The 15,379-nt window shown below is 46.6% G+C and overlaps 1 protein-coding gene across 1 annotated transcript in view; it reads right to left on the reverse strand.

The window, feature by feature from the left end:
• SYT13 (synaptotagmin 13) overlaps positions 1 to 9,267 on the reverse strand; it is a 50,157-nt gene extending 40,890 nt beyond the window's left edge. Inside the window, exon 1 of the mRNA XM_003781254.3 lies at positions 9,049 to 9,267. Coding sequence (XP_003781302.1) covers positions 9,049 to 9,231 — 183 coding nt within the window. The 5' untranslated portion in view covers positions 9,232 to 9,267. The remainder of the gene's footprint in view (positions 1 to 9,048) is intronic.
• Positions 9,268 to 15,379: the final 6,112 nt, after the last annotated feature.

Genomic DNA, 15,379 nt, shown 5'->3' on the forward strand with positions numbered 1-15,379 from the left:
CTGGCCAGGTGTGGTGGTGAGCCCCTGTAATACCAGTACTCTGGGAAGCCCAGGCAGGAAGGCGGCTTGGGCTCAGGAGTTCCAGACCAGTTTGAGCAAGAGCAAGACCTGGTCTCTACTAAAACAGAAAAAATTAGCTGGGCATCAAGGCACACACCCATAGTCCCAGCCTGTCAGGAGGTTGAGGCAGGAGGGTCTGCTTGAGCCAAGGAGTTTGAGGTTGCAGAGTAAGACTTTCTCAAAAAACATATAAAGAAAATAGAGAACTTTAAAAAAAGAAATAAAATCCTGATACATACTACAGAGGGAATGAAGCCTGAAAACTTTATGCTAGTCAAAGAAGCCATCACAAAAGACCACATACTATTACTATATGATTTCATTTATATGAAATGTTCAGAATAGGCAAATCCATAAAGACAGAAAACAGATTATTTGCTAGGGGTTAGAGGACAAAGGAGGAATGGTGACTGCTTAATCAGTAAGATGTTTTCTTCTGAGATGATGAAAATGTTTTAGAACCAGGTGAAGACGATGGTTGCACAAGGATATGAATGTATTCAATGGTACAGATTGGTACAAAATGGTTCATTTTATGTTAATTTCACTTCAATAAAAAGCTTTAAAACTGGCTGTAAGCTTCATATCATGAACACATAGCTCAATGCCCCTCATAGAGGCATTAATAAATGCTTAGTGCATCTGGATGAATGAATGAGTGACGTAGTCTATGGTCTACAATGCCATGCTTACTCAGGGCCCTGCCTACTTCCCCAGCAGCCTCTTATAGCTGGTTGCACCTTGCTCCCTGCTCTCCAGGTACACGAGCCTTTCCCCAGGCCCTCCTAACTCTCAGGCTTCCTCCCTGCCACAGGACCTTTGCACAGGCTTATTCCTTTATGTGGAACTCCTGCCTCTCTCCCTACGGGCCTGGTTAACTTCCTCCTCAACTCCAGCTCTCAGTTTGGCCATCACTCTTCAGGAAAGCCCTCCCTGGCTGGGCTGGTTTCACACCCTCATAGCATCAGAATCTTCTCTGAGGTCATTTACCTCGTAGCATCAGAGTCTTCTCTGGTGCTCTCTGGTCATTTCCACCAGTACACATTTCCATTTGTTTGTGCTCTTCTTTTATTAACTCTGGTCTCCCTCATTACACCAGACCTTTGATGAGGCTGAGAGTGAGTCACTGAGTCCTTGGGAATGAAGCAGTTACTACTGTATCTCCACCCATGAGCACAATAAGTGGTGCATAGTATGTGCTCAGTAAACATAATTAAGAAAGGAAGAGAGGAAGGAACCTAGCCCTTTTATCTGCTTTCCTTTAGAACCCTTTAATGCATATTTGTGTTAACTCTGATAAACATAAAGAGGGTGTCAAAAATGTATACACATTTTAAGAAAGAAAAAATCTGTATTAAATTTGTAACACTCAAGTCACATTTGACTGCGGCAATTACAAGAGGTGCTCAATGTGATTTATTTTCATCATTTGTTATTGGCATATATTGAGTATTACATTTTTAATGCAGTTTTTTTCCTTTCCTAAAATGTGTACACATTTTCTGGCACCCTCTGTATATAGAATCCCATCCTTCTTAAAACTTGTCTCTACGAAGCTGTTCTCCTCTATCCTCAAAGCAGGGTTTCCCCACATTTGTAAGCAGGAAATAAGCTCTGAGGTGCTGAACACAGCACTATGACCGTGTTAAGTTGGAGGTGAGCTGCTACTGGTTATTGGGAGATTGTGGGTCAAACAGCCTGGACGGCAGAAGGACCGCCTCACGCTGACTCTGGGTCCGTCCTGTCTTCATCTTCTCCCCTCTTTGTCTTCTGGGTCTGATGCTTCTCCATCCTGCTGGTCTCTTCTCTTCCTTCTGCCTTTATTTAAGACCCCTCTGATTTGTCTTTCAGGTGTTTCCTTCATTACGATCCAATGGCCTCTCTATTTCTCTTCCTATATTCCAGGTCCTTGCTCGTAATAGAGCCTGTATATCTGAACATCTGAAAACAATGCCGCACTGTTTTCTGAGGCTAGTGAACCATCAATTCCAAAGAGAAGAACCACACGTGTGAATTATCTACCAGGCATACCAACAGGAGAAACCAGGAAAGGACGTGTGCCAGGTCAGGACCACAAAGGACTGATGGACTCGCATGCAGGGGTCGGCATCGTGAGTTCTTCGAAGGGCCTAGTGGTTCCAGCGGGTGTGTGCTCATCTCCTTGAAATAATCTATGCTAATTTTTTCATGAAAAATTCATACTGTCTTCCAGGTTGCTAAGCAACCAGCCCAAACATGTTTACTGTGTAAAATCTCTCCGGAGGGCCCTGGGCTGCACCCAATGCCTGAAGCATGATGGAGGCGACACAGCAACCAAAAGCCTGAGACAGGCTGCTGGTGCTGACTCGCCAAGATGCAGATTCAGAGATGCTTTTATGCTATATCTGGGGAAATACAACGGCTCAAATGAAACTTTGACTATTTTTTTCTCTCCATCTCCAGTTTGGTGGTCAAAAGCGTGGCCTCGGGCGGCACCTATGGCTCGAAGGAGTAGGGCGCTGGCCCCATATGCTGGAGGTGGTGGGTTCAAACCCAGCCCAGCCAAAATCTGCAAAAAAAAATAAATAAACTAGAAACAAAAGCGTGGCCTCTGCAGCTAGACTTCCTCAATCTGATTCCCAGCTCTGCCACTGAATACATCACGTAAGCTCTCTGTGTTTTCCTTTTCTCATCTGTCAAATGGAAACAGTAATTATGTCTATGTCATAGGGTCTTTGTGAGAATGAAAAATTAATATGGTTAAAGTGCTGAGAACCCTGACTGGGTCATATAAAGAACTTGGTCAATATTAGCTATTTTCACTCTATGGAAGGAATCTGCCTTTACCAGTGAGGAGATCATCTCATAGGAAGTTGGGAAATAAATCCTTTAAAAGTCTGAGAATCCACGAAGGTTAGACCTCCCAGCAGTCCAGAGTAGAATCAGTTCCAGGAGTGCAGTTAGGAATTCCTGGGACCTCTTAGGATCTCCAAGGTGCAGCAGAGAGTTCAAGAGAGCAATCAGGCTGCACTGGAGAATGTTCTACTTTGGGCTGAAGGTGGGAATGCCCCTTCTAAGGGTTTCCTTGCCCCCCTGTGCTTCTGCCTTCACATTACTGTAACACGCCTCACGGCAATTGCTTCTCTCATTGCCCGTCTCCCCTCTTATCTGGAAGAGCCTCTGTCTGTCTTTCCATCTCTCTTTTTATAGCAGTACCATAGGACCAGAACGAGCTCACTAACCTTTAACGAATTAACTAATTAACTGATGAACTGCAATGAAGGAAATTAACAATATTAGATCTCCAAACATATATTCTTTGACATATTTTGAGATGGCAGCCACAGAAGGTCCTTTGTGTGGTAAATTTCCACCTGTAGAGAACATCCATTAATGCAGACAGGTCTTTCCTTACCTGAGAGTCTGGCAACGTTAAAGAAACATTTACCATTTCTTCTCTCATAACAAGACCATCTTGGGCAGGCAGCCAAGTCTCTTCCTTTCTCTCTTCCAAACCTGTTTTGCTCCAGCCCAAGTCCTTGTTCCTCTGTACAAACCTCGGTACCTACACTGAGGAGGTGGGTTCTCATTCTCAGGGCTCCCATACATACACATTAAAATACATTGGAATGTCTTTTTTTTCCAGTTAATCAATCTGTCTCATGTGAGTGATTTTTCAGCAAACCTTTCTGCTAATTCCCCACAGCATCTCTCTCTCTCTCTCTCCTCTCACAAGTGTGAAGTAAGACAAGTGAACTGAAAGGTGTTGCCCTGGAGGTCTAAAGACGTAAACAGGAGGGAGGAGCATTAATAAGGCCACACTGATGGACTCGAGGTCCCAGACTCAAGGGTCTCTTTTATGTCACAGGAGGTGCTCACGAGAGAAATGGCAGAAAGCAGACAGGACCGAGGAAGTAGTTCATAATAGGCCATGAAAAGGTGGATCACGTCTCAAATATAGCCCCACAGCCCTACTGGTAATAAAAGCACTGGCCTGATCATTAACATACACAAACATTATGTCATAATATGAAATTTTTTGTTTTCTGGAGTCAGGGTCTTGCTCTGTCATCCCAGCGAAACGGCAGTGGTGTCATGATAGCTCACTGCAGCCTCAGACTCTGGGCTCAAGTGATCTTCCTGCCTCAGTCTTCTGAGTAGCTGGGACTGCAGGTGTGTGCCACCGTACCCAGCTAGTTTTTCTAATTTTTTGTACCTATGGTGGCCTCACCATGCTTCTCAGGATGATCTTGAACTCATAACCTCAAGCAATCCTCCCATCTCAGGCTCCCATAATACGAGGATTACAGGCATGAGCCACGGTGCCTGGCAACAATTTTTAATAAAAACTTTACTGATCTATAACCACCTACAGAAAGGTACACAAGTCATAAATGTAGAACTGGATGGACTTTCATAAAGTGAGCACACCCTCGTAGCCAGCACCCCCGGCAAGAGGCAGAGCATGAACACCCACTAGAGGCTCCCCCTACCCTGCCCCAGTCATTAACTGCCCCCGGGGAAACACCATAAATAAACAGTGCCTGGTTTCAACTCTTGTGTGTAAATAGAGCCTTAACTGTATGCCTTCCTTTTCCTCTTCCCTCTTACTCAATGTCAGATTGCAATGTAACAATTTAATTCAGAACATACATTGAAGGGCTGTCACATCAGACATTGCCAGAGTTACAAAGAAACAAAAGACACATTCTCTGACTTTGGGGAGAAGAGATTATATATTCACATAGTTTGATACAAATTCACTTGTTTATATTATTTTATAAAAATCTGGGATCTATCTACCATGATTTCATCGAAAGCCACTTTGGTGTCCCCAGCTCTGTTGGAAGTAGGGTAGAATTTTATAATTTGGTAGCATGTGGCAGTGGGGGAGGCAGTAGGGGATATGGCTGGAAGAGGTGTGGAGATCCCTGCTGAGGGCCAAGCAATTTCAATAAAGCCTCTGACTATCTGTAAACCTGTTAGCTTCAAGGAGACACCCCCAGATTTACCCTGGCGCTCCCCCGCAAAGTATTTGGGAAGATTCACTCAAGAGGACCAGATGAGGGAGAAACTAGGACACTACAATGAGAGCTCTCTGAAAACAGACCCCAGGCACCGCTAAGCGGCAGGTGCACAGGGCACTGAGCGGTGGGGAAAGGACGGTTCTCTCCATTCTGTTCATCCCACAGTTCTTTAGATTAGGCAAGAGGGGTTCTTCCTTGGAAAGGACCCTGAAGTGGCAGCCTGTGCAGACAAGCGTGAAGAGGAAATTCAGAGGAAGAAGCCCAGGGGTCTCACTAATAGATTCAGCAGGAACAGTGACGGGGAGGCGATTGTCCTCGCTCTACTTCCTGCTGTCTCCTAGCTCAAACCGCCAGGTCACTTCATAATAACCCCACTTCCAGAGCTGGCTGATGTCAGGGTGGTCCCAGGTGAGCGACACTGCCAGATCTTGAGATGGCAACATAGTAAGAATGAATTCCTAGCAAAGGACTGCAGGGGAGTAAGGATGAGGGATTGTGTAAGAAGACAGGATAAAGGGTCCAGAGTGTGTATTTTGAAAAAGCAAAGAGCTGTGAACTGAGGCTGGCTGGATGCATGAGAGGCAAGGAGAGACGGAGGGCTGCTACCCACCACGGCTGCACTTCGCAGGGGTTCTTGACCTTTTTTGTTCTGAGGATCCTTTTAGCTGTCTAGGGAAGCCTATGGACGCTTCCTCTGAATGCTGGGAAAAGCAGAAAATGAAAGCCACAGGGCTACAGAGGACTAGCTAATAAGATCAGTTTGCGAAATATCTATATGAGTGCTTCTTTATTAATTCATTAAGTAACAGAATCTAGCGGGAGATTTAATAAGTACCACAATTTAGAATGTGAGATAAGCCCAAATGCTATCGCAAAGTATTTGCAACAGTGGCAGTGTGCTAGGAAACTATTTGTGATTTCCCTTGGGGACGAAGTTACAGGTATTAATAATACTACTGTAGTTAGTTGTCTATAATCCTACTTAAAAGAAATTCTATTTCAGTCAGAGGTAGGCAAAACTAAATATGTCATTTTTTCCTCTTCTAGACCAGGAACCTCTTAAATTTATCTACAGACCCCTTGGCAGGAGGTGTCCGTGGATCCTGTTTAAGAATCCCTAGGGATATTTCAAAGTTCTTTTCAGAATCACTAGAAACTTCAGCCATTCAGGGCCAGAAATCAGATTCCCAGGCATGGAATCTTTCCGGCAACCACAGCCAGTGAGTTACAGAGATGGGGACAGTAACTTTGTATCCCACAAGCATCCTAGTTCCCAGTAAGACACAGTAAGCCTCAGAAACCTCTGTGGGGATTACAGAAATCCAGAACCCCACTCTCCAGCCCCACAAGATCTTTCCAGAGCCTTCTCTGACTCTTGCTGTTCTTATCAACATGTGCAAGAGACATCATCCTGCTGTCAACCTGCAGGCCCTAACACCACCTCCTTTGCTTTGTTTGAAATCAATTGATTGTCTTTCTCTATTTACTTTATCTGGGTCAGCAGCTGAATGAGTCTACGCACAATGGCAACCACGCCACATGAGGTTTCAGCTTCACCACATTCACACCTATAGATTCAGCCCCAGGCTGCCCAAATCCTTGTCACTGAGGGAACCAGGTCAGGGAATGTGGATGGGCAGGAATCATGTATTAACAAATATTTATCACATCTCTAATGAACTCACACCGGACTGCAAAGACATGGCCCATGCACCCACATCTGAAGAATAACTCAGGTGATAATCCCAGCAGGCTGGATGCCTGTATGTGTCAACAATTTCTTATTGGGGACCTACTATTTTTCAGGTGCTAAGTAGATACTGGGAATAAATATCACACAAGTAAGTGAATATGAAAGATCACATCCAACTGGATGAGGGGCTATAAAAGAATTCAGAAAGAACAATTTGGGAGAGGATATTGGGGGGGGAGGTACTTTGTCTCAAAGTCAGTAACATTGAAGGGGAACGAGACCTGACAAAAAGAGACCTGAGGATGAGAAGGAGCCATCTATATGGAAAGTCAGAGCAAAACAGAAGTGGCAGGAAAGGGCTTGGTGTCTTATGAGAATGATCATAATTGTAAGGGGGCCGAGACTGCCAAGAAAGAGGAAACTGGCATGAGTGCGGGTCACACTGGTTAATACCACAGGCTTGAGAGTCAGACCAGCTGGACTAGAACACAGACTCCAGCCCTTCAACTTCTCTAGCTGTGTGGCCTTGGGCAAGTCACTCACCTTCTCTGAGTCTCAGTTTCTTCATCTTTAAGTCGCGATCATCACACAGCTCCTCTGTTGGGTTGTTCAATGCATTGTAAAGGTAAAACACTTAGAACAGCGCCTGGCACTGCATATGTGCCATGTAACGAACGCTTTGCCATGACCTATTCTAATGAGAAGTTGTGGAGGATTTTAAGCAGGCACAAGATACAATCTGGTTTGTCCTAAACAGATTTTCAGCCATTGTGTGTGCAACTGGTTGTCAATAAGGCAGAGAGTTGGAAGAGATCTTAGAGGTCATTTACACTAACTGTCTTCCCAGTGGCTCTCTTGAGGAGTGGGGAGAAAGGACAGTGCCTGGAGGGCCACCACTGGAAGGCAGAAGAGTGGCTGTCCCTCAGGTGTGCTGCGTGGAACAGAAGGTTGAGAGGCAGCCAGTCACGACTGCCAGAGAAGGGCCCACCAAACCCCTCTGACAATGGCAAGCCCACTACTCCCATTTCCAGATCATTCCAAGTCCCACATCCTGCTGGGCAGCTGGCTCCCATTCAGCCAGTGTCAATGTCACTGTGCTTGGATTGTAAGTGCCTCAAGGACAGCAGCCATTTCCTTTCCACTCTCACTGTACAGTGACTGACATGGCCCCACACAGCTGGGTCCTCTGAGCTTTTGAATTATTGATTGCAAAAAGGAAGGTGGAATCACAGCATCTCAGGGCCACTCCTGGAACTATGAGATCCATAAGGCATCTAGAGGACCTTAGGAGGTCACCTAAGCCATCTCCCTGCCCCAGGGCCAGCCTTCTGCAAACCACTCTATCAAGACTCTTTTTCTCTCATTTCTCCAGAGAATATTCTGCACTATCTACCTTGGAAATGCATCCTGGAGGTCACAGCTTATGTAGGGAAATCCTTCCAAACCCCTTCTGCTGCACTGTACAGAGGGAACACAGCCCATTTCTTGCCCAGAGGGGCTCTGGGGACAAGCAAAAGAGTGGGATAAAAGCCTTCCTGTCACAGGGACATCTTCAGAGACATCTGGGGGAGCCCCCAGCCAGCCCTCTGACTGGCTGGCTGGAGTTGAGAGCTGCTGGGGGGGGGGGGGCTCCTGCTGCCTTTTCAGAGCCAGGCCGCCCTGCCCAGCTGCCCCCAGGCTCCCCAGCTCCTAGGACCTAGGACCTAGGGGAACAGCAGCCACCTCCCCTCTGGTATTCTGGGAGTTACGCCTCAGCTCAGTCAGTGTTTGCCCTCCTGTAGCCCCACAGTCACCCGCCTTACCTCTCTCAGCCCCATTCCTCTTCCCCTCCAATTCTGCAAGCTTCTCATTCTGCAGAATTCCTCTCAAAGTCGCCCCCGACCTTTCCTGTCCCCCTCCCACATTCCTCTCTGAGGGCCCTTCCCCTCCCAGCCTCCCTTTCCTTTCACTCCTCCCAACCAGCCCCCCAGCCCTCTCTCAGACCCCCACACACCCCCAGCCCCAATTCCTATTCAAGTCCCCTTCCCCGTCCCTCCCCTTAACACTGGCTGCTGCCCCCCATCTTCTCTCGGTAACCTCCAGCCCCCCACCCAATTATCCCTCCCGTCCTTCTCCCATCCCCCAGGCCTTTCCTATTCCTGGATAGGTCCTAGAGCATGTCCCTCGTCCCCTCTCTCTGCCAGCTCTGTCGCGGAGCACAACCGCGACAGCCCTCCGCCCCATTCCCCCTCCGCGCGGTCCGGGCGCCCCGTTTCTCCTCGGGAGGGTCCGGGCACTGCCCCCGCTCACCTGTTGGGCTGACCGGAGCACGCCCGGCTTCGCCTTCTCGGGGTCGGGGTCCAGGTCCCGCGGCAGCACTCCCTTCTTGGGGTGCATGTGCCGGCACAGGCAGGTGACCCCGCACAGCGCAAGGATGCTGGTGGCCGTGCCCAGCGTGGCGCCCAGCGCGATCACGGGCACCGATAGCACCATGGTGCCGGCCGCCGCGCACCCAGCCGGGACCCGGCCCGCCGCCTGCCGCCCAGCAGCTCTCGGGATCCCAGCGAGCCAGCAGCTATCCCGCCAGGGGGGCGGGGAGGGAGTGAGGAAGCTAGGACCGCGGCGAGGACGTCAGAGGAGGAGGAGGCCGGCCCTCCGCGTCAGCCTGCGGCCCCCCCACCCCCAGCACGTGACCAGACCCCCACCCCAGCAGCTGCCAGAGCCTGTCAGGTGGAAGGAACCTTAGGGTTGCTTCAGGCCATTCTTAATGCTTCGTGTGTAAACAGGGACAGAGGGCCCAAGAAGGGCAGCAGCTCGCCAGGTCACACTGTTAGCGGTCGAACCAGGGCTGGAACCCTGGCCTGAGACTTTATTAGGGTACAGCTGTCACTTTACCAGACTAGTAACCCTTTGCTCACTCTCTTTCTCCCCCAGGAGCTGAACAAGGAGGCTGTAAAATCAGGTCCTCTACGAGCTTTTCAAACAACACACACACAAAACTGAGGTTTTCTCATCTCTCGGACCTGACAGATGTTCCTACAGTGGAGAGGCCAGGCAGCAGGTGGACAGAACTGATGTGGTGTCTGACTCTGCCAGTAGCCCTTGAAGAGGACTACAATGACTCTGCTTACAGCTGCATCCCCTTTAGTGCGGCTGGTAGTTCACTTTTAGTACTTAATTTGATCCACAGTATTCTCATTTTTATGTAGATAAGGAAGCTGAGCCTCAGAAAGGACATGGACCGCTAGAAAAATCACTGCTAGACAAATCATCCTCCTGAACTCAAACTTCTGTCTGTAGATTTCCAGTCCACACTTAGGGAGATACAGAGTATCAAATGGAGCAGCTAAAGTACCCAATAGGTTGCCAGAGAGAGAGGATAAAAGGATGCTAGGAGGGGGATTCAAATCTCAGATGCAGAAAACAGTGGACTTCTCAGTGTTTTTCAGTATTATATGGGGTGCTTAATTCAATTCTGCAAACCCTTGCTGTGAGTTGGCAGTGCTCTACCCATGCTAGGCCTGTGTGTGAGAAGGGTGCAGGTGTTCTCATCCACAACAGGGCTTTCAAATTTCCTTCAAGCTGGTGACTCCCAAATCTCCAGCCAGATCTTTTCTGCTGAGCTGCTGTGACCATCACTTGGTTCCTCCCACTTTTTAAATTATCTACGCCTATATATAAACATATCCATGATTTAGTGGCTTAGACCAATTACTTTATTACTTATTATGATCTTGTGAGTTGGCTAGGCTCAGCTGGGTGGTTTTCCTGCTTAATATCTCTTGGGACTACAGTCATCTGGGGTTTGGCTTGGCTGGAACATCTAAGATGGCATGCTCAGGTGGGGAGTAGTTGGTGCTGGCTGCACCAACTGGGATTGCAGTTGGGCTGTCAAGGAATGCCTTTTTGTTCTTCTCCATTTGGTTTCTCCGTAGTGCTCATAGTATGGTAACCAGGTTCTAAGAGGAAGGAAGCAGGAGCTGTCAGTTTTCTTAAGGCCTCTGTTCAGAAGTTTTGGGGAACCTCATTTCTTTGGTCACAGTAGTAGTCTCTCTCTATTCTTTTGCTCCAGGGCATCAAAAAGGAGGTTTCTGAGATGCAATGCTGATCCTATCACTTATATGTTTGAACAGCTTTCAAACATTCTCTGGGGAATAAACCCAAGAGACTCAACTTAGATCCCAAACCCTTGGTGAATGTAATTCCTGCTAACCCCTTCACACTCCTCTTTACACTCCTCTCCACACACTTCTCAGCATGTCCTTAAGTTCCAGCCACTCCCAGGGACTTGGGATTCCTTCAGCAAGCTGACATCTTTAAAGACTCCATGCTATGACCCATGGATACGTACAGCAGGCACTCAATAACTGTTGAATGCCTCACACGATCATCTCCTTAAGGATTTCCAGTGGTTTAGACGGAATCTCATTGGTGAGGTGAGTTTCATTTTATTAACTTGAATCTGTAACAAGTATTTATTGTGTGCCTGCTATATGCCAAGGACATTTTCCTAGTGAGCCCCAGTTGCTGCCAACTGTGGAAGAGAAGCACCTCAGCCCTAGTGTTAGACTTAACAGTCTCTTAGGATAGAGATTTTCTGGGATGTTTTCTTAGCTTCTGGGTCTGGCAATGCAAAACGTTCTGGGGAAATGAGAGGTTTAATTAATCTATCAGCTCCAGGTCTCTCATGCCTGAGCTGTTCCCCTGGGAGATCCTCGAGGCTACTACTCCTAATAGGGTCTGGGGTGGGGGTGGAGAGGAAAGATAAAAACACTTCATATCAGAAAATGTCTAATGGGGATCAGCACCTGTCATGTGGTCCCCTGTTACTATGGTTACTGGGATGACAGAAGCTGCAGTGGCCTTTATTTATAATAGGAAGAGGGACTCCAGCCCAAGAAGAAGAGTCTGTCTTTTGCCTCTTACACACAATGGACCTATGGCAGACCTGGGAATAGACCCCAGGAGTTTTGAAACCCAGTTGAGCCATCAAGGCTCTGGGCTACTTTTGCTGCCCAACTAGTCACCCTCATACATCTCATCAAAAGTGTAATGTTTGCTTCTTGGTTACTGACATGCAGGCAGTGCCTTTAATGAGAGCTCTCTAAGAAAAGGCATCACTGGATTCCTTTGAAAAATGAGACTCTGTCTACTGAGAAAGGCAGTTGACAGAGTCAGCAGAGTGGAACAGCAGAGACAGTCTGAAGATGAGATCTGCTAGTAATTGGAAATGCCGAGGCTGCCAGATGCCAAGGGCAGATAGAGCAAGGTGCTCAGCATCTGTAAGGCTGAGGGATAGGTCTCTGAAGGTTCCCCACCCCCTTGATAACATGTCACATTATTATTTTCATCAACCCGGTACCTGTTAGATGTTTAAATATTCTGAGTAATCACTCTGAACTTCTAAGTTATTAAAATGCTTTTATCTGGGATAAAGGATTTCAAATATAGAAGCTTATTTAGCAAACATCTATCACGTCTGCTTATAATGCTAAGCAGAAGGAAGGAAAATAGTCAAGTATAAGCAGAACAACAGAATTTAACATGGGAAGGATTACAAAGATCAGCTTGTGGAATCTTTTAGTGCCCACCCCAGACCCTATTAGGAGTAGTAGCCTAAGACTAAGCCTAAGACCTTTTATTTTTATGAAGAAAGAAACTGAGGCTCAGAGGTCTGGTGGCTGGCCTCAAAAGCAGAAGTAGTTAATAACAGTTTAAGAAGGTGTTTTAAATCAGGATAGATTAGGTTCTGCTGTAGCAAATAAACTCAAAACCTCAGGGCTTAATTCAATGAATGTATGTCTGCCTCCTATCTCAGTTCAAGGACGGTGAGGTGACTCATCTGGGCAGCTCTTCTCCAATCAGTGACTCAGGAATCTGGGCTACTCCTTCATCTCCAGCAGAGGAAAAGAGCAAGCCTTTGGTAACAGAACAAACATAACAGCAAGGGAGCCTGGGAACTGCAGAGTAAAACGTGAACACACGAGCAAAAGTATCTTTGCTACCATGGCCAAAGCTGAGGGCTCCTTCTCTGGTGCATATTTTACTAATCCATTCATTCATGGATTCATTCAGCAGATGTGAGTTTCTACTACCAGGCACTGTGCCAAGTGATAATAGAACAAAGATAGTGAGCAAAAATAGGCATGGTCTATTTTGCCATGGAGAGTTTCCACGTCCATGCAGAAGACAGATAATAATCACTCATCACACATGCAAAACTACTAATGTGATGCAAGCTAAGAAGAAAAGGCTGATGGGAGAGATTTATCTCATTCATAGATATCAAGGGAGGCTTCCCAGAGGAAGCAGCAATTGAGCTGAGGTGTCAAAGAGCAGAGTTAGCCCACAAAGAAAGAGGAGAGTGTTCCAGGCAGAGCAATAGCACGTGCAAAGGCCCTGCAATGGACCTGCACCGTGAGCATGAAGCAGCAGCGGACTGGCTAATCCACCCTCCAGAAAAAAAAATCTGATTTTTAGCATTTGTTGATTTCTCCAGGGTTAAATATTCCCACCATAGTTGATTTCCAGCTACTCACAAATTCCTTGATATTTAACCACTGTTTCTTATGAGCTGGTAGGAGTTGGCTCTAGCACATGACTTGGGGAAGCTCAGAAGGGAGAAGCAAGTGCCAGACAGCAGGGCTTCAGGTCATGTGGAAAACCAGTGGGTGTTTTTAGGTAGGGGATCATGATCTGATCAGATTTGAGTTTCAGAAAGATTCTCTTGTTGAGAACAGATTGGGGAGGGGCAAAGTGGATACTGGGGAACCAAAGGGAAGGCAACAGCAGATACCCAGGGGAGGGAAGCAAGTTTCCATCCAGACATGGGTAGTTGGATAGCTAATGGAAATTGCTGACGGCACAGGGGACGGGGGAGGGGGGGAGCAGGTGCAGTATGAGCAAGTCATGTTTCCTCGCTGGCCCCAGTGTTCAGCTATGTTAGCAACTTCAGCTAAGGAAGTTGCCTGGGAGAAAGGGTAGAAATTCTGGGCCCTACCACATGGTCTTGCTGAGTCCAAGAGAGCTGAGATATTAGCTTAGTCCAGGCCCAGGAGTGAGGCCCATTCCCAACATCCCTGCTGTTGACTCTGAGCAATTCTGGGGCCACATCTTAAGGCAGAAAGGAGAAAGGGATCTGGGGACCCCCGATCCAGAAATCTAAGTCTGCTAATTGCAGAAAAATACTCCAGAGTAGGAACAAGTTCACAGCATCACTCTGCTGACCAGTACTTGTTATCAGCTGTCCTGGCAGGGCCTTTCCAACAAATGCAGGATCTTTTCAGATCCTGCCTCCATCTTAGCACAAATGCATAAACACATTCTGACGCTCAGAGGCACAGCACCTCAATGCCCTCCCATTTCTTTTGCAGTGAACCTAAAGCCTTCATTTCTTTCCAGGTTTCTGGAATATACAAAGATTATAGGACATTGTCTGGAGGGTTTTGCCTGCCACATTGGGAGGAAGGGCAGTACTTTTTAAGAAATGTTATACTTAACATAGTGGGGGGTCATAGACTCCTTGAAGAATCTCACAAAAGCTATTTCCCTTTTCAGAAAAATTGCTTGAATGTAATGTATGTTATAAATTTTATATGTAACCCTAAATTATCCACAGTCATGTGATGCCTTTTAGGAATCGTAGGCCACGCCTGTAATCCTCGCAATCTGGGAGACCAAGGTGAGTGGATTGCCTGAGCTTAGAAATTCCAGACCAGCTTGAGCAAGAGAAAGGCCCCAAGTCTACTAAAAATTAGCCATATGTTGTGGCGAGTGCCTCTAGTGCCAGCTACTTGGAAGGTGAGGCAAGAGGATTGCTTAAGCCTAAGAATTTGAGGTTATTGTGAGCTATGATGCCATGGCACTCTACCCAGGATGACAGAATAAGAATCTGTTTCAAAAAAAAAAAAAAAGAAAAGAGAAGAGAAGAGAAGAAAAGGAAAGAAAAGAAACGAGAAAAGAAAAGAAATCATGGGCCCAAGATTAGGAGTCTCTTGCAGGGCTGAAAGAATAGTAGATTTGAGAACAGAAGAAAGGTGGCCAAACCCTTTGTCTTTCTGTGCACTAGGCTGTGTGATCCATTGGCAAGTTACCTTAATACTTTAGAGCCTTAGTTTCCTTATCTGTAAAATGGGACAATCATCTCTATTTTAGGTATGTTGAGTATGACTCCAACCATAGTGCTATAGAAATAGCAGAGGATTGACAACTAAGATTAGTTTTAAAATAAAAAGGATCCTATTTTCTCCTGACTCTTTAATTTCTTAATAAAGCAGCTTAGCCTAGTGAAAAGGGTAGGTATCAAAGTCCCATGGGCAAGCGTTATTCCAGCCCTGTTGCTTAATAGCTAGAAGTCCCTGAATGGACAAATTAGCTTAACATACTGGAGCTTCACTTTCTTTAGTGTACAAAGGCTGTGAGACATAGTTTGGAAAGATGCTGCAATTATTCCCTTTCCTATGTCCATACCTTTTTGTAGTGTGACTTTGCAAAGAGGTAAAGCCTATGGATCCATCCCCTAATCTGGGCCAGCCTTGTGACTTGATTTGACTTATTGACTATGGTGGAAATGCCATTTTGCCAATCCTAAGCCTAGACCTCAAGAGATCCTAGAAGCTTTCATTCTCTATCATTGAATCCT

The sequence above is a fragment of the Otolemur garnettii genome, unplaced genomic scaffold (assembly GCF_000181295.1).
Source record: "Otolemur garnettii isolate 467f Iridium unplaced genomic scaffold, OtoGar3 scaffold00001, whole genome shotgun sequence".
Classification (NCBI taxonomy): Eukaryota; Metazoa; Chordata; class Mammalia; order Primates; family Galagidae; genus Otolemur; species Otolemur garnettii.